General features: G+C 43.0%; 1 protein-coding gene across 1 annotated transcript in view; it reads right to left on the reverse strand.

The window, feature by feature from the left end:
* Positions 1-5,357: 5,357 nt before the first annotated feature.
* NFAM1 (NFAT activating protein with ITAM motif 1) overlaps positions 5,358-21,340 on the reverse strand; it is a 42,213-nt gene continuing 26,230 nt past the window's right edge. Inside the window, exons 4-7 of the mRNA XM_059726227.1 lie at positions 17,290-17,391; positions 11,613-11,699; positions 10,156-10,248; positions 5,358-8,114 (exon numbers count right to left, since the gene is read on the reverse strand). Coding sequence (XP_059582210.1) covers positions 8,058-8,114; positions 10,156-10,248; positions 11,613-11,699; positions 17,290-17,391 — 339 coding nt within the window. The 3' untranslated portion in view covers positions 5,358-8,057. The remainder of the gene's footprint in view (positions 8,115-10,155; positions 10,249-11,612; positions 11,700-17,289; positions 17,392-21,340) is intronic.

Below are 21,340 nucleotides of genomic sequence, written 5' to 3' on the forward strand. Positions count from 1 at the left end.
TACAGATTAAGAACACACAAGACAAAGTTTCAAAGTTATAAACAGGAATATTTGGGCATAAAAAAATAGTCATATGTCTTTTAATTGTATTGAAATAAGGCAGCTTGGAGAGGAAAATAAGAAAATATTTTGCTAAAAAATAGAGTCTGCTCATATGTCAGTAGTGATACTGATGGACCCCAAAGGGGAGTCCTATCCACTCCTATTTGTCTGAAAGGATGGTAGGTACAACATATGAGCCACTGAAAGATGAGGCAGGCAATGGAGAAGAATCATGTGGGCTCCAGTATTGAAAACAGGAATCCCAAAGACCCCAGGGAAAAAGTAGACAGCAGATTTAATAAGTTTTTGCAATATTATATGGCAGCAAAATCTAGCTAATTTAATTGTGGGCTGTAAATGCAGAAGCTGCTTTGCAGAGATAGGCAATTGTCCCGTTTTTTACAACACTGGCGAGACCATAGTTTGAGGACATGTTTAGTTCTGGACAACTTAGTACCAGCAAGACATTGACAATGCAAAGGGGAATTAAAAAGAACAATGACATCAAACAATAAAAGGGCTAGCAGCGATTATGTTACACAGGAAGCCTCAATGTGTAGTTTGTGCAAACAACAACAAAGAGGAGCATCATGGGAGCTGAGTATAAATACTTCCAGGGTGCGAAGACACCAGAGAGAGAAAAAATAGGTTTTGAGTTGTCTGAGGGAGTATAATTAAGAGTTATAGGATGAAATTAAGCAAAGGAAATATTATTAGGTTGCAAAATAATATCCCTGGGGATGCCCCATCACTTGAGTCATTTAAAATTGGATTATGCAAATCACTGGAGAAAACTTCTAAGAAAAATCCTACATTGACCAGAGGGAGGGGTTTGGACTGTAAGTTTTCCCCTGTCTGTGACTGGAGGACCAGTCTTTCTCTTCCTTCTGTCTAAAGCAACCACATGATTCCAGTCCTGTGCAAGCTGGACTTGGCCTTCACCTTCCTGTCATTGCTATGGCACTGGCCAGGATAAGTATCCCATGTAACCATGCAGAGCATACATAATGTGTGCACAGAGTACAAGGTCATCAGTTTACACACCATGCTTATTTCAAAGTGTATGACATAGATAAGGCAAAGTACCCCACAGTCTAGGAGGAAGGAGGCTGTCCCCACAAAGTATCCCAGAATGCTTTTACCATTTATATTCCCCAGAAAAGTCACATCAGATAATAGGAATAGCAAAGATGGAGTGGGCACCCCTTCCTCAACCTTTTACTCTTGTTGCTGTGACGTCCACTTGGGATTCACAGCTTGTGCAATACAAATCCTTGCCTAGTATTTGAACCACACTTACCTCTTACAAAAAAAAATTTATTTCCAGAGACAGGAATTTGAAGCAAAATCTGAAGCTTTATTATTCTATATCTAATGGGAGATTATTAAAATAAATATTTTAAATATAAGTAATCAAGCTAATATGAGCTTATACTGATTATACATTTGTACCACATCACGTCATGAAATAGTTCCACTTCTCTATAATACAGGAGAAATAATGCATCATGGTATGGTTTATTCATCCCAAACAAGTGATAAGATCATACCATATTGTTGTTTACTCTTTATATGACACATGTGTTATAGAAAAATAACCCATGCTACAAAAGTTCTGGAATAATTTTATATTTCTTGTTTTAACTGGGACTATTTTTGCACTTGCCAGAAGTATGTGGCTTACCTGAAGGTATAACTCTCCCTAAAACTAACTAAGGCTAACTAGCTTTTCTGTTCACAAAAATGTTAAGACTGAAACCTCAAACTTTTTCAGGGGTTATCTATTGACTCAGATTTATCTGACTCAGAGCTTCTACTACCTTCTGTATGTTACGTTACATTATGAATTGAAGAACCATGTAGTAAATTACGTTCACCACATAGTCCTGTGATAAATTGCTGAGTCATCTCTGTTTCATATATTGGTGTGTATACCCACATTATGTCGTGTTTGTGTTATGTTAAAGTGTTGCAGGAACTAATGCTGCCACTTGAGATAGTGATATCTCCTTCCCAGGCAACAGGAGGCAGCATGATCCAACACTTACAGCAAAAGAAAGCAAACTAGGCAACCTGGCTTCTCTTTCCAAGGTCAGCTCAAACTCACTATGCAATGTTGGAAAAGACTTTAAACCACCTTGTGTCCAAAGTTTCCCCATTTCTGAGACTGAAACAATAACACCTGACCTTGTAAAACTGTTCAAAATCCCTGGCTGAAAGCTGTTGTGGGCATGAGGTATTCTTCATCAAGGTTACTGAGTAATGGCCCCCACACTGTGTCAGAGAGCTTCTAGATGCCACCTTACATGGAAGCACTTGGATACCATTGTGCTGAGGTCATTATAAAATCCTAAACAGGAAGATCTTTCAAATGAGACATAAAACTGAGGCCCTGCCCCTTCTTGGTCATTAAAAGATGTAACTTTTAGCAAAAGTTAGAGGCTTTGTTGGCCATGTACCAATTTAGATAATTACATTCAAGCTCCCTAAAGATCCCCCTAGAATTCCAATTAGCTACAACACTCTTAGATTCATAGACATTAGTTAAATGGGACCATTATGGTCATCTAATCTGACCTCCGCATAACAAAGGTTATTTAATTTTACATCCTGCATTGTGCCCTGCCACTTGCATTTCTTCACTTCCTGTTGAAAATGGTTGTATAGCAACTCCATGCATTGTTAAACAGCTATCACACTCCACCCCAGAGGTGGCAGCATTTCAGTAGCCTGTGATCTGAGTCCTGCAGTTATACAGTTAATAAAGTCTGCCATGCACTCTGGGATTATGGAAGGCACTGGGGAAAATATTACTTATTAATAATCTGCATTTCATTAGTGAAATACATAATAGTGAGCCATTCTCTAATAAATAGAGATATTGGCCCCAGTCCCAAGTTTGTTTTTATAACAGTGCCTTAGAAAGGCAAAATATTGCTCAGGGGACAATGAAGGTTCATATCTGTTTGGAGGTCAGTAGGGCAAAAGGGTACTCACTTGCCTCTTTCTGATCCCTTTCTTTTTCATTTAGCATATGCTGACTCAGTGCTATGCCCCCAAGAGAAGCAAGTCTTGGCTATCAAATGGCTACAAAGATCAAAGGGGGTAGTAACTTTATCTTCTGTCACTTTCTTGCTAGGCCCAAACAGAAGAACCACTCATACTGGAAAGTCTTTTTTCCTGCAGACTTTATAACCAGCACGTGGAAGAAGTTCTCTGTTCCTGTATCCGGCTCACGCCAATGGCTCCAAATCTAAGCCAAGCCATCTCTCCTCCTTTCCAGCATGCCCCTGCAGGATTGTAGAACCAAAGGAGAGGGGACCTGGGTAGCAGTTCTCACTGGCCTCTAATACCCTGCTTATTTTGCACTTCAAACTCCAATCTACCTGAATGATACTTGGAAGAAAAAAAATCCCTCACCTTTCCTCAACCCTTATCATGGTTTGGATAATGCCATGTCAAAACAAGGTAACCGGTGGCTGGCAGGAACAATGTTGCCAATACTTCATATACCTGCAGTAAATTAACCTACCCTACATCCTTTCCCACTTGCAGCTTGTATACATGTGGCCTCTGGGAAACTGTACAGTGCCCACAGTACACATATGGGAAGCGGGACTCCCTTCCTGGCTCTGTCAGGCAGCTGTTTTCTTGCAGGCCAAAACATGGGGTTTGGTTAGTTTTCTAATATTGTCCTCACTTTAATTGTTATTTACGATAATAGTTACCAGCCACAAAAGTTGACTCAGTTTTCTGGTTATCCAACACAGTTTTGCTACTGTAGATAGTGAGGCAGGGCTGAGAGAGCCAGACACTCAGAGGGCACTGAGAGGACACTCAAAGAGAACCAAGGGCACCATCTGCTGGCTTGAGCTGCCTCCTTCCCTAAATCCCTTTCTCTGAGGGTCCGGTCACTGGGCAGTGAAGAGCTGGATAAACAAACTGGCCATGTGAAAACACAAGGCACAAGGGAATGAGAGAGTCTTGAGCCTGGCACAGGAAGGTGGCATGGATGCACTCTGGTGAATACTGATGGCAAAAGCCCGCAGGGCTCCCAACTCAGCTGTTGCTCTCTTCAAATGAAAGGCAGCAGTGGTCATATGTCCCATTCAGTCATCAGTCCAAGCTAAAAGAAAAGCAGAGTAACGGAAGCTCTCAAACGCAGGCAATTCCCATTATATTTAAGGCTGAATCCTACCATGCCTGAGCTACTGCAGTTGAGGGAGCGCATAACAATGGGTAAAACTCACAAAGTCTGGTTGCCACTCACTGCATTAGGTTCAGCCTCTTGGTGGTTTTCCAGGATGCTCCAAGCCTGGAGCCATGAGTCACTGCACCTAATTTCTACCACAATTTAAGACAATTTCTGATCAATGGCCCTTGACTTGCAAGGGGTTGGGCGCTCCCTGACCACTTTCTTCAATTCCCATCTCCTCACAGAAGCTGATGAATCCTTAAAGGATAGAGGCTAAGTGGCTAAATGCATCTATAAATAAATAGCACTATGTCATTTGGATATTGGCAACCAGAGCACCTAGCAGAGGAAAACCACAGTGCTGACTTAAGTCCCTAGAGACGCTACTGTCTAAAAGATGATTAATAATCATAATACTAAATGGAAGAAAATTAAGTAAAAAATACACACCACTTTGGACCTTCTAGTTGACTAAGGTTACAGGTGTTTCTTGTTTACAGGTAGAAGACAAAACACAATACTTATTAAAAGATGGTTCAGTAAAGGATTCAGATGCCACAAAAACAGAACAAAATACCAAAATGTACCCAGTCTCTGCCAGTCACAGTGCTGAATTCACTGCAGGAGATCACTCAAATAGGCTGTCTTTAAAAAGAGGCTAGATAATTTCATCACTCTCAACAACTATTGCAGTTCTGGCATGACAATGAGAATAAGAGTGATCAAACTACGTGCTTCAGGACATATGGCTTGCTTGTGATTGTACCAGGAAAGGAGGATTGTAATCACCCCACATGACCAGTGCTCATTCAGGGCAAAACCATTCTTCCTTTATGAAGAGGACGGCTAGAGTATCTCCAACTGCAGCTAGCGCTCACTATATAACAGCAGATTCTCCCTCCATGCAATACTGCAGGCATAAAGACCCTTATTCCCAAAATGTCCGTAAGTCTAATTTCTTGTAATTGAGCAAGTCTGAGTATATAGGAGTGCAGGGGCTGAGGGAAAGATCACAGCTATAACCCACAGCCCCCAGACATACATTAAAAAAAAAAGTAATTTAAAGCAAAAATGTATGTGGAATAGGCGCAACAAGCCAACAAGAAACAGATTCCAAGAGGCCGATGGAAATGTTTCTTTATTTCATTCATCTGAAATGTTTGGCACATACTGAAAACTATCTAATTTCATCTTATGGAATATAGGCAAATAATACTAATTCCCTGCACTCACCCTCATGGGCTAGACAGCTAAGACAGACCAACTGGTTACTGTTTCTGTTAAGTCTCTGAGACACATCGGTTACACTAATGTTATTTAAATGATCTTTATAAATCTTTTCTGCCTTGACTGGAGATATTTTTTTTAATATCTCCTTGGAAAACTTCTGTGTCTTAAAAAATACCTGTCATGTTCTTCTGGTTTACACCTTCCACTCTCACAAGCTCCAGCTCTGCATTGCCTGGGCCATGCTAGGGCAGTATTTTAGACCCATATCTATGCACCTACAAGGAGATCTCTCATTTCTTGTCTCTGCTCTCAATGTGCCAAGCTAAGACCCACTAAAATATATTTAAAAGACTTCCAATGACTTCATTTAGCCTTGTATCAGGCCCCCTAATGCAAAGATCTTCCATTTTTCTCTGTTGAATTTTGCCTATGACTACTTTAAAGGATCAGAGCCTTTCACTCTGTCTCTACTCTTTAGCTTTTACCTACTATTTTACCACTACAACATAGGAGAAAGGAATTATGCTGTTCTATGGCTTCTTCTCTCTATCATTTTTATTTTGATAAACCAAATATTTATTGGGGGGGGGGAGCAGGGAGAGAGACAGACAGACAGACAGAGATGGAGTTGGTCATAGATAAATACAGTGATTTACATTATATAAAATACAAAAGAACAGTGAGAATAAGAGATTGACTAAACAGTGCTGTAACTGATACTCTTGGCAAGAAATTTCCAGTTGTACATACAATTCTTAGCATCTATAAATTCAATATTAAAAAAAACCCTACCCAAATCATTTCTATTTTAGTAAGCTTTAACTCCTCATCCAATTGTCAGCTTGCTCTGAGATTTTCTTGCCCAGGTGTGATCAATATCCCATTAAATATTAAAATAATTTATCCTCAACATGACTAAAAATTCCCCAAGAGAAACAAAAATCTGTAATGGTACTGGTTTAGGCAACAATTAAGCATTAAAACGTGGTGACCCAAATATATTTAATTTAAAATTCTGTTGCAAAAAAATAATCATTTTCCAAATGGAAAAACAATGTTAATGGGTCTAATAAACCACTTGGTCTATTGATTGCTTTTACTGAAATAAATTTCTAGACACTGGAAAGAGAAAAGCATTTTTCTACAGTTAAAGAAAGTTCAAACTGCACATTTGAAATCTCATCTAATAAAAAGAGCAAAGCAATAAGAGGATTATCCCTTTAAACATAGTATAGGAAGCTTGGAGGCCCTGGAGACATTTTCCATACCTTCTATCTCTGACGAGGAGCAACCTTATCTAAAACCAGAGAAGGTCCTGTGACCCTGCAGCTCAGTTTTAAATTGATCTTCTACTTTAAAGAGGTTTGTATGATCCCTCTCAGCTTATTCTACATATTCTTGTGGATTTTTTTAAATCTAAGGTACAACAACATCAGCTTTTTGATTCATTGTTTTGATCTAGCTATGCAATATATTTAATGTATCTCCTTCCCCATCAGACCTCAAATGAGGTTAAGTCCAACAGACAGGTTAGATCTATGTGACAGGAAAGATCAAGGCCTGGATAGAAAGCTCATATCTGCAGTTTCCTCCCCTATTTTCCATATTGCACATCTAATAAATTAGTCTCCTTGCTCAAATAATTTTATAAATAATCCTCTAACCACCATGTGTACAATTCTTGTGCCACTGATGTCAGTGACAAACCTCCTACTGACTTCAGCATGGTGAGGCCTTCACCCTGTGATGTTACATCAGCTCATCAGAGCTTTAAAAAATTGCACTGTGTAACAAAGCTTATAGGAACATGAACTCTCAGACACTTTTCTTTAAACTCCTTTACTGGAAGGGATATCAGTTCCCCTTCGGCAGGTCTCTATGCAAGACGGACTCCAACTGGACTGTTTGTACTTAAAGCCCCACCCCTCCTTTTTCCTATGAAGGACATCCCCACCCGCAAGAGACATCATCAAAGGGAAAAGACTCCAGCTTCATTTTCTGTATCTTTTTCATGCTTTCACTGCCCACTATTTTCTACTGGAGCCATTCAGGAGAAAGCATTTGCCCTGCAGAGCTGAATTCAGTGGACTGCTGAGGAACAGTTTGGGGAGGGAAAGATGATGAAGTGGGCCCTGGTCTCTGAGCCAGGTCTCAATAGACAGATAGCAAGTTCTAATGGGCATGACAGGAGAGACCTGATTGCCTGACAACATGGGATGGGGCAGGAGGGTCTCTATACTGTCCAAGCACATCCTGTGGTTCAGAACTCAAATATATTAGCAAAACTGGGTGAGGAGAATTTGTGTACAACTCAACTACACTATTTCAAAAAGCCAGAACTGTAAATAATTGACAGAAAAGTAGCCTTTCCAGAACCTCCAGGCCAGCTGAGCTAACCTGGGATTTGAATGGAAAAATTCTGATCTTTATAAAGAACAGATTAGAAAGAGACCAGGGCTTGGAGGTCATCCTGGGTTCTGTCCTCAGCTTGCTGTGAGTCTTTGGAGAGGTACGGCAGGGCCTGAAACTGCGAAAGGGCAGTTTCCTCCTGCTCAGACACGTACCATCCAGGCATGATCAGTCTTTGCTCTTAGATATTCTCATACAGGGTGTCAAAGGTTTCTTCTGGAGTTTCTTGCTTAGGTGTCTACAAAGAAAAGAAATGGAAGAATAATAATCAGAATAAGCAAAGCAGCTTCTTAAAAAGTACCTCTGTAACTCACTCTACTAGAAATAGCCACTAGTGGCCCACTGGCATAGAACCCATTAAGTTAATGCTGTGCTGTTCCCCAAAACCAGTGGTTCCCTGCTTTTTTAGATTCAAGGCACCCCTTGTAAGTCTCAAGGAACCTCTTGGAAAATGCCAGCTCTTAACTTTCACTTGTTTTTGACTACAGAAAAATAACTGAGCAATTCTCCTGCTGCAAACAACTCAGAAAGACCACAACAGGTCGGGATGCTTTTGATACTGAGAATTCCTGTTTGAAATCTCTGGGTTTATTTTATGAATCATATGCTGCAGCACCCTGGTTGAGAATCACTGCCCTAGGCAGAAGCATTGATAATCCAGACTGCAGGATAAAGGTGCTTCCTACTTTTCTCTCTTCTAAAAATAGAATCAGCCTGGGAGAAGAAGGGAGATTGATCTTTGTAAAAATATATCAGTCTAGATACTATGCAGAAGGAATTCCCTGACCTCTCTGATTCCGCTACTTCAGCAGTTGAATCTTTTCTTCACTATTGTTTCTCAGATAGGCATGGTACTGCCAAATACTGCTATTCTAAGCACTGTGAGACACAGGCCTGCTGTGATCAAAATTAGATAGCAGAGTAGTTGAAATGCCAATGGATGAATGAAACCCTGTCTAGATTAGCCATTTATTTGTTGCTAACCATCAGTGGGAAACACTAAACAAAAACAACTAGTACAGAACCCTCCAAGGGCATGTGAATGCTAGACATACCTAAACTTGTTAACTGATCTGGTCTGCCCAAATCTTCCAATTCAAGGTGCCTCCATTGCAATTGTCCCCTCTCTGCAAACACTGCAGTTGTGCTGGTAATGGCAACCATGGGAGTGCTGGAGTAAACTCCATTACTAACATTTATACTGCTATATTGTGTTATTGGTAAAAATACTGGTGTCTACTCTAGCCTAGTCTTCTGACTGCTGCCACTATCAGTTTAATGGCATTCAGTGCTAGTGCAGAAGTGGGAGAATTGGAGATAATCCCTAATATGGATATAACCAAAACAGCCAGCCTTGCTTCAATTAAGGGCGCACCAAACAGCAGTGCAGATACTCGTGTGTGGTTGTTTGCAGCTGCACTTGGGGATATTTGGTGTGTTACTATTACAGGAAAGGCAGGGGTATCAAACAGCCCAAGGGATGGATCTAGCTCACAGAGTCTCATAATCTCGCCCCTGGTGCTGTCCCTTTTGCTGTATCAGACCATCACTGCATGCCACGCCCAGGATGTGGTCCACCTGCAGCATTCACTCAAGTTGGTCCTGGGCTGTGCCACCCACAGCACGCGCTGAGGTGGGTCCCATGCTGTGCTGTCCACAGCACTTTCTCAGACCGGTCCCAGACTGCAACACATACAGTGCCTGCTCAGGCCAGAAACCTGGACTGGCCTGGGTGGGTGGCACCTATGCTGGATCAGGCATGGAGGCAGGAGGGAGGAGGCAAAGGGTCCATGGACCTGATCCAGCCTGTGATCCAGCCCCACACCACTCATCCAGCCTGCAGGGTCAGATGAGTTTGATAGCCCTGAGGTAATGAGTTATAGAGGTGGATAGCACATCAAAGTTACCTAATACAGACAAGGCCCTAGACTTTATGGGCTTCTTTCTCCTTGACTGATGGAGTTATACCAGAGACAAATCTTTACCACAAATTTGCAAGTTTCGATCAGTCTGTTTACTGCAGACAGAGGCGGAGCCTGGAGCATCTGATCCCTGCTAATCCTCCCTCCCATTCCATCCCTAACGTCATTAATATTAGAGGAGATCCGTATTACCATTATTTTCTTGTAGAGCTGAGCCCAAAGATGGGACACTGGCTAAGTGACAGAAAGACTAAGACTGTCTCTGTTACTCTCATCTCTTTTCTTTTTGAATGGTGGAGCTATACAATGTGGAGAAACAAGATCTGCTTTTGATGATGGGGTGCAGAAGGTTCTTACCGTATCTTTCATTTTCTTCTTCCTCCTCCCTGGTTTCTCGCAGTCTTCACTCCTATGTCTGTCCCTGGCTGGCTCTGAGTTGGTGGATTTAGGCTACAGGAGACATACTCACATCTCTCAGTAACAGGCCACTTTGCCCACATACTTTTCTTCAAACCCCCTCACCCTCAAATTAATGTGTCAGCTATGGCAGTACAAGTGTTCCAATAGTTCCCTAAGAGCTCCACATTCAGTGCAACACAACAAATTGTGTATTTAGTGTCACACCACACAGACAATTACTTAGAGGAGGAGACATGATACAACATAATAAGAGGGGTAGAGAAGATAGATCAGGAGCTCCTGTTCTCCCTGTCTCATAACAAAAAACACAAAAAAGGGGAAATTAATGAAACAGAAGGGTGCCAATAATCAACATTGGTCATTTTTCCCATAATGCACAGGTAGTCTGTGGAACTGCTGCCCAAGATATCACTGAAGCCAAGAACCTGGTAGTATATTAAAAAATATAGCAGACATGTCTATGAATAACAGGAATATCCAAAGTTAATAGTAAATATACTTTCATAACAGACAAGAGTTTGGGAAGGGATGTGAACACTCATATTTTGAGGGCAACTTCTAACTACTGGGTGTTACAAGGAAACTTTCCCCAAACTGACTGACGCAGGGTTTTTAGACTTTCAAACCCCTGGTGCTTCCGAGAAACAAGATACTGGATTAGATGGACCAATATGTTGGCTCCTATAATCCCATGTTCCAGATGTAATTTCCTCTTGGAGGGACAAATCTGAGAGCTGCACCCACTTATGCCAGGAGTGGATATAGCCCCGAGGCTCTGTCCTGTCCTAATGTTCAACTTGCCAAGAAAGTCATGCTTCCTTTCCCCAATCCCTAGGGTGGCAGGGATTGTAGCAACACATGACTGAAGTCACTGTGGTCTCAGGACTGCTTTAAATTCAGCTCCTTTGTAATGGGCCCAAAGGGTTATTATGAAACCAGAAGTAGGGGGAGTCCAGCAGTGCCTTGGCTTTGCCTCTATTCCTTCAGGCTGAAAGAATCTTTAGCTGCCTTAGCATTTAGGAAGGGCCATAGCAGGGCCAAAATCAGGCCTGTATTTCATAATCATGTAGTGTGCACACAGGGAGGGCTCCCTTGCCACAGGTGACACCAGGTCTTCCACCACCTCAGACATCAACACATCTACATGAGCTAGGGCTGTCCTATCTGGCACTGCTTGACAAGCTAACCATTCAGGTGGAGAAAAAAAGAGAGTCTACATGGAACCCACCTACTGAGGGGTGGGAGCAGCTCATCTCTCTCTTTTGGGCGCGGGGGAGCAGCAGAGTTATTGCATGTATAAAGGCAGGGTTGTTTGGCGATGCAGTTGATCACATGTCCAATTTGGAAGGGGACCCCTGCGGGCTGTTATCAGGTCTACTGAAGAGGAGACTTACCTTTGCTGTGGGACTGTTCTCAGGTATTGGACTGTGTGTGTCATTCTCGAGGACAGAATAGATGTCAGGTTGGTGGGATTCTAGGCACTGGAATGGGAGAGGGAGGAGAAAAGAGGGAAACTGTGAGAGGGAAACACATGAGAAACTGTGCACTGGGGTTCAAACATGTCCTGCTGCCTGCTGTGGCTAGGCATCAATACACTTCCTGAAATTTGGGTCTCACCCTCCTGTCCCAAAAATCTCCAAGATATATAGAAGTCCTGAACTGAATGGGGGCAAGAGGGAAGCGCTTGAATGAGTAGGGCAGTCCCAGCTTTAGACTGACTTTGGATCCCAGAGATATGTTGTGAAGGTTTTTCTCCCCAGGCAGCAAATCTGAACAGGTACCACTCTCCCTGTCCACATCTCACACAAATTCTTCACAGAAAGCAAAATAAGACCCACTTTATGGACAGACATTCAGTGCTCAGGGGGCCAGGAGGTACTGTGATCAAGCTAAGCTCTGGATGGTATAGTATTGCACTGATATGCATGTCACTCCCAGGTTCTAACCACAATCATTTTGGGCACCTGAGGATGGGAAGTGTGACTGACCTGATAGCCAGAGGCCCAACAGAATAGTGAAGAGGGAGAACTTCTCAGCCACATGCAATAAGGACTATTTCCCTTTATTTATTTACTTCTTTAACTGGAATTATTCCTTCTCCTCAGAATGCAGGAGTAAAGGAACTGATCCATACAGTGACACACATACATATATTTACAGGCTCACACACAGGAACACGCAGAAGCATGCATGCTTACACACACACAGAAACACGTGCGCGCGTGCACACACACACACATCCACACATCCACACACATTCTTCATGTGTGAGCATCCTCTGGTCTCAGATAATTCTGTCACTAAAGATGCATGTCAGATTGAGTGATGTGCCAAGATCTGCCTGAAGGATCAAACATAACAATCGGGAAGACTTTTTCATGTGTGTTTCAAGGATGACAGCAGGTTGCCAAGGTGGCTGTTTCTCTGGCAACAGAAAGATGGGTGGAGCTTACGCAGGCAGGAGGGGCAGATGGTATTAGCAAAGAGATGGCAAAGTGAGTGAGGCTCTCATGTTGCTGTAATTCAGCGAAGAGAAAGAGCAAGTGATTGAGGCTAGATTCCAGGCGGTGCTGGCTCCCAGACTGTGCAACTCCTGCTCATTTCGCTGGGGGCCTCACATGCTCAGCACCTGTCAGTGTCAGGACCTATGCAATCATGATTTAATGAAGAGTGGATGAGCCAGAATAGAAGGGGGCTGGCACAGGGCTCAGGACGAACTTGCCAGGGGCACCGAGGTGGAGGGGGATGCTAAAATGAGCAGGAGATCATGTAGCTTCATCCCTGCAAAAGGCTGACGAATATTAACAGTTATTTCAGATCACCCCCTTGAGTCCCTCTTGGAACAACCCCACCAATGCTTCGTCTCCACACAGCTCCCATCACAGCCTCCTTATTCCTTATTCTCAGCTCTGTTCACGTTGGTCACAGAGAGTTGCTTGCCTGGTGCTTTTTTCCCTCACAGCAACATATAGATGGCAGGGGGATGTTCCCTGCATCCAGTGGCACAAGAAGCAGGCTGTTTGCCCTCTGACTGACAAGTTTCATAGATTTCATAGACATTAGGGCTGGAAGGGACCTCGGAAGATCATCGAGTCCAGCCCCCCGCCCAAAGGGCAGGAAGTCAGCTGGGGTCACAGGATCCCAGCAAGATAAGCATCCAGTTTCATCTTGAAGGTGTTCAATGAAGGCGCTTGAACGACCTCCGGCGGCAGGCTGTTCCAGACCTTGGGGGCTTGGACAGTAAAAAAATTCTTCCTTATGTCCAGCCTGAAACGATCTAGTAGTAGTTTGTGACCATTCGACCTCGTCATCCTTTGGGGCGCTCTGGTGAACAAACGTTCCCCCAGATACTGGTGGTCACCCCTGATAAACTTGTAGGTGGCCATCAGATCACCCCTGAGCCTGCGCTCTTCCAGGCTAAAGAGCCCCAGGGCTCTCAGCCTGTCATCGTAGGGTCTGCTTCCCTGACCTCTGATCATGCGCGTGGCTCTTCTCTGGACTCTCTCAAGCTTCTCCACATCCTTTTTGAATTGTGGAGCCCAAAACTGGACGCAGTACTCCAGCTGCGGCCTCACTAAGGCCGAGTACAGGGGGAGAATGACGTCCCGGGATTTGCTTGAGAAGCATCTATGGATGCAAGCCAGCGTTTTGGTCGCTTTACTAGCCGCAGCATCGCATTGCAGGCTCATGTTCATCTTGTGGTCAATGATGACCCCCAAGTCCCTTTCTTCCATAGTGCTAGCCAACGTAGCACTGCCAAGCCTATAAGGATGCTGCAGGGTTTTTTTCCCAAGGTGGAGAACCTTGCATTTATCGGCGTTGAACACCATCAGATTCTCATCCGCCCACTTGCTGAGCCTGTCCAGGTCAGCCTGGATCATCCGCCTGTCTTCTGGCGTGGATGCTTTGCCCCAAAGTTTGGTGTCATCTGCGAACTTGGCCAGTCCGCTTCTGACTCCAGTGTCCACATCATTAATGAAGATGTTGAACAGTATGGGTCCAAGGACAGAGCCCTGGGGGACCCCACTGGTCACAGGACACCACGATGAGTGACTTCCATCAATTACTACCCTCTGGGTCCGACCACGGAGCCAATTTTCCAGCCAGTGGATAGTGGAGGACCCAAGGCGACAATTGGCCAGTTTCTCCAAGAGACGATCATGGGACACCAGATCGAAGGCTTTTTTGAAGTCAAGATATATGACATCAATCTCATCTCCCTTGTCCAGGTGATAGGTCACCTGGTCGTAGAAGGAAATGAGATTGGTCAAGCAAGACCTACCTGCAACAAACCCGTGCTGGCTATCCCTTAAGATGTTGGCGTCGGCCAGTCCATTAAGGATGGCCTCCTTAATAAACTTTTCTAAGATCTTCCCCGGGATAGAAGTCAGGCTGATGGGCCTATAGTTAGCCGGATCCACTTTCCTCCCTTTCTTGAAGATAGGCACCACATTGGCCTTCTTCCAGTCTTCGGGCACTACACCAGAGCGCCAAGAGTTTTCAAAGATCCGCGCTAGAGGCTGGGCTATGATGCTCGCCAGCTCCTTGAGTACCCTGGGGTGAAGATTGTCAGGGCCAGCTGACTTGAAGGTATCCAGCTTCTCAAGATGTTCCTTCACGAAAGGTATCCAGCTTCTCAAGATGTTCCTTCATGCTTCAAGTGGTCCCTTTCTCACTGATTCAGTCTAAAGTCATTTGCAAGTAGGGAATTAATTTTCAGAGCTAAATCTCCAAAAAAGATTTCTTCAAATGCAGTCCCTGACTTGCCCAGCCCCCTTCCTGTCCAGACTGTTAGAGGATGCTGCTGTGTTACTGGCCAATCAAAAAGCTAGTGGATGCAATTTTCATTTGCAAATAAATTACCTACACCTGGTCATTGACCATCTGCCACCGTAACAAGAGGAGCGGCTTGAGCTTTTGTCATCCCCTGTCATAGCAGATGTCCTCCCATCTTGTTCCCAAAACAACCGAGGTTCCACCTACGCAATGAAAAGCAAGCCTGCCACATAACCCAGCCACACTGTGGGAGCATGATACACTGTTAAATCCCTTTTTGGATGTATAGTGTGGATGGGATTAACCATGATCTTTTCAGATCTATTGGGAGTGCTCCTAAGGCAGCAGGGCCAACCTTTTTTGGCAGGCATGCCACAAATTAGCCCCATGCCCTCCCTGAACACCTCTCCAATCCCATTCCCCTGACCAATCTACCACTCCACTTTCCACTCCCTGCCCTGTCTGCTGCTGTGCTGCCTGTCCCCTCTCCGATCTACCATGTGCCACTTGTGGCATGTGTGCCACAGGTTGGCTACCCCTGCTCTAAGGTGCCTGTTACTATGGATCAAATTTGGGAGCAAGGTGGTAAACACAGTTTTAATCCTGTCTGCTTGACAAAACTGAATCCCATTTCAACTAGTTGTCAGTGCTGCAGGGTGGCAATGAAGTCCAGCAAAACACTGCGTCTTATCTATACCCTGGAAACCAGCTCCCTATGACACTCCTGTCTAGTTCCTGGGAATATGCACACTGAAGGTCACAATGCTGCAAGAGGCATTCACTCTTAGGTGACTGCCAGGGAATGGCACCGTTACCTTCTAGGAGGAGCTCTCTAGCACCCTCACTAAATGAGGCTTCCCAAAAATATACACTGAATTAGTTCATCTCCCAGGGCCCTCTGACTGACAAGTGGGAAAGGGATGTCAGTCTCCCCTTCCTAAGCTGAGCCCAGACATTTTGGGTGCTAAACCAGCCAGTTCCAAGATCTCCCATGTTGCAGAAACAGTTTGTATCTCACTGGATTCTGCCCTTCACAAGTGCATTTTCACTAAGCTCACTTCTTGCTCAAATCTGGTCTGTTCTAGCAGACTTAGTATTTGCATCCTAAATGAAGCAACATTATGAAATGTAATTAAGATGAAGCTAAGACTGCAGGATGGAGCCAACTAGGTGAGAAATTGATCTGAATTTTCTTTTGCAAGAATCGGCCATGTCCAGGGCAAACTATCTATTCTCAGAAAAGTGGGAATAAAAAGCAGTTAGTTTTTGTAATAAAAAGGCTTATAACCTTAATACTCCCTCCCTTTAGTTGCTACTCCATTTTTTTTGGTCAGTTTTATTTTTAAACTTGATTAAAATAATTTAAAAAATGAAAAAAAGAAACTATCAACCTTCTAAGGATCCTTGAGATAAAAGCTAGAACACTCCTAGCCCATTTTGTCCATCTCTGCACATCCCCCTATCACCTACTCGGTTTGGTAGGGAAATACATTTCTTTACTTTCTCTTCTCTAGAGCTTAGTATCGTCCAGTTTTAAATGATTCATGCAATTCAGTTCACATCTCTCCCCTTGAGAGCCTTTTCCACTCTGTTATAGATTTCACTGTCAGGAAAGGTTTCCTAGTATTCAGCCAATATTCTTCTTTACTCTCTTTCATCCCCTTACTCCTCATTTGCCCCACAGACTAGCTTAAGAAATGCCTTTCTCCCCTTCACTAAATTGATGAATAGCCATCAGTGGACAAGAGGAATGGGAGCGGCTGACTGCTGCCAGTTTCAGAAATGGCAAAGAGATGTCAGTTTTATTCTGAGTCGAAAGCTACAAAGAAGAGACCCCTCCCCAGCCCTCTTTTTGCATTCAGTGCCTTTTTATACTGAGATGAATGGGCTAGGTCAGTGGGGGCCAACCTTTTTAGCAGGCTTGCCACAAGGTAAGTACTGTACCCTCCCTGAGTACCACTCTAAACCCCTGGCCTGGTCTGTTGCTCTGCTTCCTGGTCCCTGTCCTGTGCTCCCTGCCCAATCTGTTGCTTTGCTTTTTGCTCACTGCCCTATCTGCCTGTTTGTTCCCTGCTCCCTCCCCAGTCTGCTGTGTGCCATACAGAGGCTGCCCATGCCACTAGTGACACGTGTGACACAGGTTGGCCATTCCTGCACTGGATCATCCCTCTCCTTCCACTCCCTGACCCTCAGTGTCCCAGGCACTCAGTACCCATGATGAAGGACAGGCATTTTGGTGTAAACACAGAGGTCTAGTAAAGCCACTTTGGGGATGGGCGTGGTTCTGGTACTTACCGTGTAGATGGAACCAGATGGTTCTGAACTGCCTGAAGTGGCTGGGGCTCTTACCCCCAATACTGGGAAACTCTGGGGCTGGCTTCTCTTCGGACATACCACCTACATAGGACAAAACATTACATGACAGCACTGTAGTCAACACTGTATTCCCCAATGTGAAATAAATATCTGTATGACTGTCAGATGTGATGCATGATCAGGGGTTATTAATGACACTTTTGTAGCACTTTCCTCACAAGAAAAACACTTTGAAAATAATGAACCTGCCCCTCCACTTGCATTGATGTAAATCCATCAAGTGAACCAAGATATTGGCTATGTGTACATGTAAAAAAAGACTTAGTTCACTGAAACACAGCTGTCTCTGGGGTGCAGCTTGTGAATATTTAACAGTGCATAGCAATATGGTAGGACAGGAAGTGAGGAGGTATCCAGCTGAAACTGCAGGGAAATGTTAGAAGGATAGAATGCAATAATTTAAATTGTAATTTGGCCAGGAAATGAGTCCTGAAATTGCTACTTCTAAGAAGAGTACCAAGATAACTTTAATAGCCATATGTGGTCAGCAGTACACAGTGGTATTGGTTTATCTCTGACTAAAAAAGGAAGAAGTTTTCTTCAACAGCACCATTTCCTGCAGCAAAGGAGATTTCCCTATAGGTCACCCACTCAAATAGGGGTCAGACTGAACCCTGTTCAGCTTGTGAAATCTGGCAACTTCATTCTGTCCAAGTAGAGTGTGCACAAAGGATAGAAGTATAGGGTACAGCGTAATCCAAGGCAATATTATTTCTCTTGATTCACATCTCTGCAGAGGGGGTTGTCTTTTGAGATGAAAAATGCCACATTACTGACACGGGGAGGGAAAGCACTAGCAAAACAAACTCTTTCTCATGGCTGAGGAAAATTGTTAATAATGAGGCAGAAAAAACAGAAGTGTTCAAAAATATTTTTGTTCTGTTTCTGGAAAGAAGCAGAAATGATGCGTTCACATCACATGAGGATGATGAACTGCTTTCCAGTCCATTAGTAACTAAGGAAGATGCTAAACAGCATCTCCTAGGGATAAATATTTTTAAATCAGCAGGTCCGGATAACTTGTGTTGAGAAATTCTATGGCCTGTGTTATGTGAGAGGTCAGACTGGATGATCTAATGGTCCCTTTTGGCCTTAAAAAAAATCTGTAAATCTGAGTCTAAGGCCCACCTCAAAGCCTGAAAATGTCAGCCAGCAGTTCACGTAATTGCCTCCTCCATGAAACTATCCTGCCAAACTTGCTGGAGAAATAAAAAGGAGGTAGTTCTCAGCACTGTCACTTAGTGGTTATTCTCTCTTCATTTGATCATCCCCAGCAGTTTTCATGCAATAAACATGCATTTGGATATACATAATTTCTCCTTTTAAGGGAGAAGGGTGTCATATGTGACATTTGCCAACAGTCATTGCATCTATATTGAGGTGTTGAGTCCCCAGGGGTAAGGAAGTGTTAGCTGGTCCATTAGTAGGGAAACCGATGCGAGGAGGCCATATAGATTTAAATGCAAGTTCTGGAATCATCACCAAACAAATAATGGAATTTTAGAAAATTCTAAACAAAGATTTTAGTCAAAAAAGGCCAAAGCAAAAGGAAAGAAGTAGTAGAGAAAGAAAACTGTTATGTATTTGGAATGCTACAATTACCCTCAGGATTGATTGCAATCTATGATTTTTCCCCATCTTTATTTAAATTGGCTTGGATTTTAATGTTATTATGTATATTATCATATATTTGTCTAATTTTTAAATGTAGTTGTTTAAAATGAAATTTGAGTTTAAAACAGAACACTGTTAAGGCCTGAACTTTTAATAATCTCTTAAAATAGTTAAATAAAAAATAAATATGCTGAATCTGTGAGCCTCTACCAAAGTCTTTCGGTTATAGGCTGCATGCTTTTTATATAAAGAAAAGATCAGGGGGAAAATCTAATATTTTTAAGGTTAAGCTTTATAAATATGGCACAATAATAGGCCATGTACTGTCTGAAGGAATTTATCTTGTGGTGGGTCCTTAAGCAATAAATCAGTAACCATTTTCTAACAGACTCAAAATATACAATTAACAAAAATATGGAAACGTTATGATATATAATTGCTTAAATGAATGTATACAGTTATAGCACACCCTCCTATGTAGCAAAAATATGTACCAAATCTAGTATAAAAGGCTCTGGTTAGCTTTAAATCTACATCTTCTAATGGTTATATCAGCTAATTAGAAGGTGCCTTTCTTCAGAAAAGTAACTGGAGTACAAATGGAAAAGCTGATTAATATTGATGATTTAAATCAAGGCTTTCCAGTTGGTGATTTAAATAACGATTTAAATCAATCCACCTTGATAATCTGTGAATGGCAAGTAAAAACAGTATAAGCATGCCCCAACAACTCATAAGACACTGCATGATAAAACATGTTAAAAAACAGCAACAGCAATGATTTGGTAATATTTTGAGGGAGAGTGTTTTGCTTTGAAAATAGCAGGTTATTTCCTTCTCCGCATGCACTGTACAAACAACTGGCTTTCATGTCCACTGCAGCCAGGTACTTGAGGGACTGACAGCTGTCTGCACCAGAATTGGTGAGATTTTTGCAATAAATCTTGAAAGCCTGGGCGATCTCCCAAGAACCTGAGTCTCAGGCCAATGGCCTGTAATTAAGCAGGTGTGTGGGGGATGTAGTTATTTATCCCAGACTGTGGACAGGGGAGCTGGCCTCTGAGGAAAATTGGTAGCCCCACAGGATGGGAAGACAAGTCAGAGATATTACTGAGAGCTAAGTTAAGTTAGCAGCCCCCTGAGACACAGGACACAAGCCTATAATTTCTTGTAGGCTACTCACTTCAGCCCTCACAGGAGACATGGCAGAGAAAGTAACCTTAGGGAAACAGAGGTGTCTATGTTCCCATTGTATTGCTTAAGTGACAAATAGAAGCATTCTCAAAATTATCACTAGTTCCTGTTCCCTATTAAGGGGACTGAAGCCAGTTTGCTCTTAGCTAAAATGGCAGCCAGTTTTCTGCACCTTGCTCAGATGGTAGTGAAGTGTTCCTAAGAAATAGCTCCCAACTGGACTGAAAACCAGGCTACCTTTTAGTATGGGGTGCGTCATTACAAGGTAAGGGGCAGTGCTATGATCAGAAGTGATCTGTAGATGGGGGTGAGTAGGTAAATATAGGTAGAAAGGAGGATCTAGAATGGCAGGAGGAAAAGCTGTAGGGGCAGGGCGAGATACTCGGAGGAGTGAATGAAGGGAGAATGAAAGTAGCAGACTGAAAGAGAAAGTGAAAGAAGAATGTGGGTGAGGAAGGGGGAGGAAGAGAACTGGAGATTCAAGCAGGCAAGAAAGAAGAGGGGATGAGGGACCAATGAGATGTACAGCAGAATTGCTAACTCTTGTCTTTTTTGTGTCTCATAAAATGTTATGTTATTTTTAAAGATTCATTTCTGGGAGTCAGATGAAAATTTCAGCATTCACTGAAAATAAAATACAGGTTATACTTCTTGTGACTAGGGAAAAAGCTTGCAAGTGTAAATAGTATGGGTTGACAACCCAGAGAGCAAGATACAGGTTTAATAACAGAATGAACAGGGGACAAGGAGTCAGGATTCCTGGATTCCATTCCTTAATCCCTCTGCGCCTCAGTTCTCTCATCTGTAAAATGAGGATAACTACTTTTCACAGAGGACTATAAAGTGTAGTTAACTGCATGTTTGAAAAGTGCTTTGTGATCCTTCAGTGAAAGGCCCGATAGCTGCATAATAGTGTTGCTGTTGTTAATAACAACAACAGCAGCAGCAGCATCACTATTAGCATACCTAATAATATTCTGGCCAGGAGGAAGCCAGACATTTTGTTTGGGTTGTATGGAGTTCAAGTTATAACCTTTTTTCAGCACCAGGTGGTACCCCAAAAAATACTTCAACCTAATGCATATACAGTAAAAGCTGTGTTAACCAGCATTTTACTAACCAGAATACTCTATTAACTGGAATTTCCAATATCCCCCAATAC

This window comes from Alligator mississippiensis, chromosome 4, assembly GCF_030867095.1.
Source record: "Alligator mississippiensis isolate rAllMis1 chromosome 4, rAllMis1, whole genome shotgun sequence".
NCBI lineage: Eukaryota > Metazoa > Chordata > Crocodylia > Alligatoridae > Alligator > Alligator mississippiensis.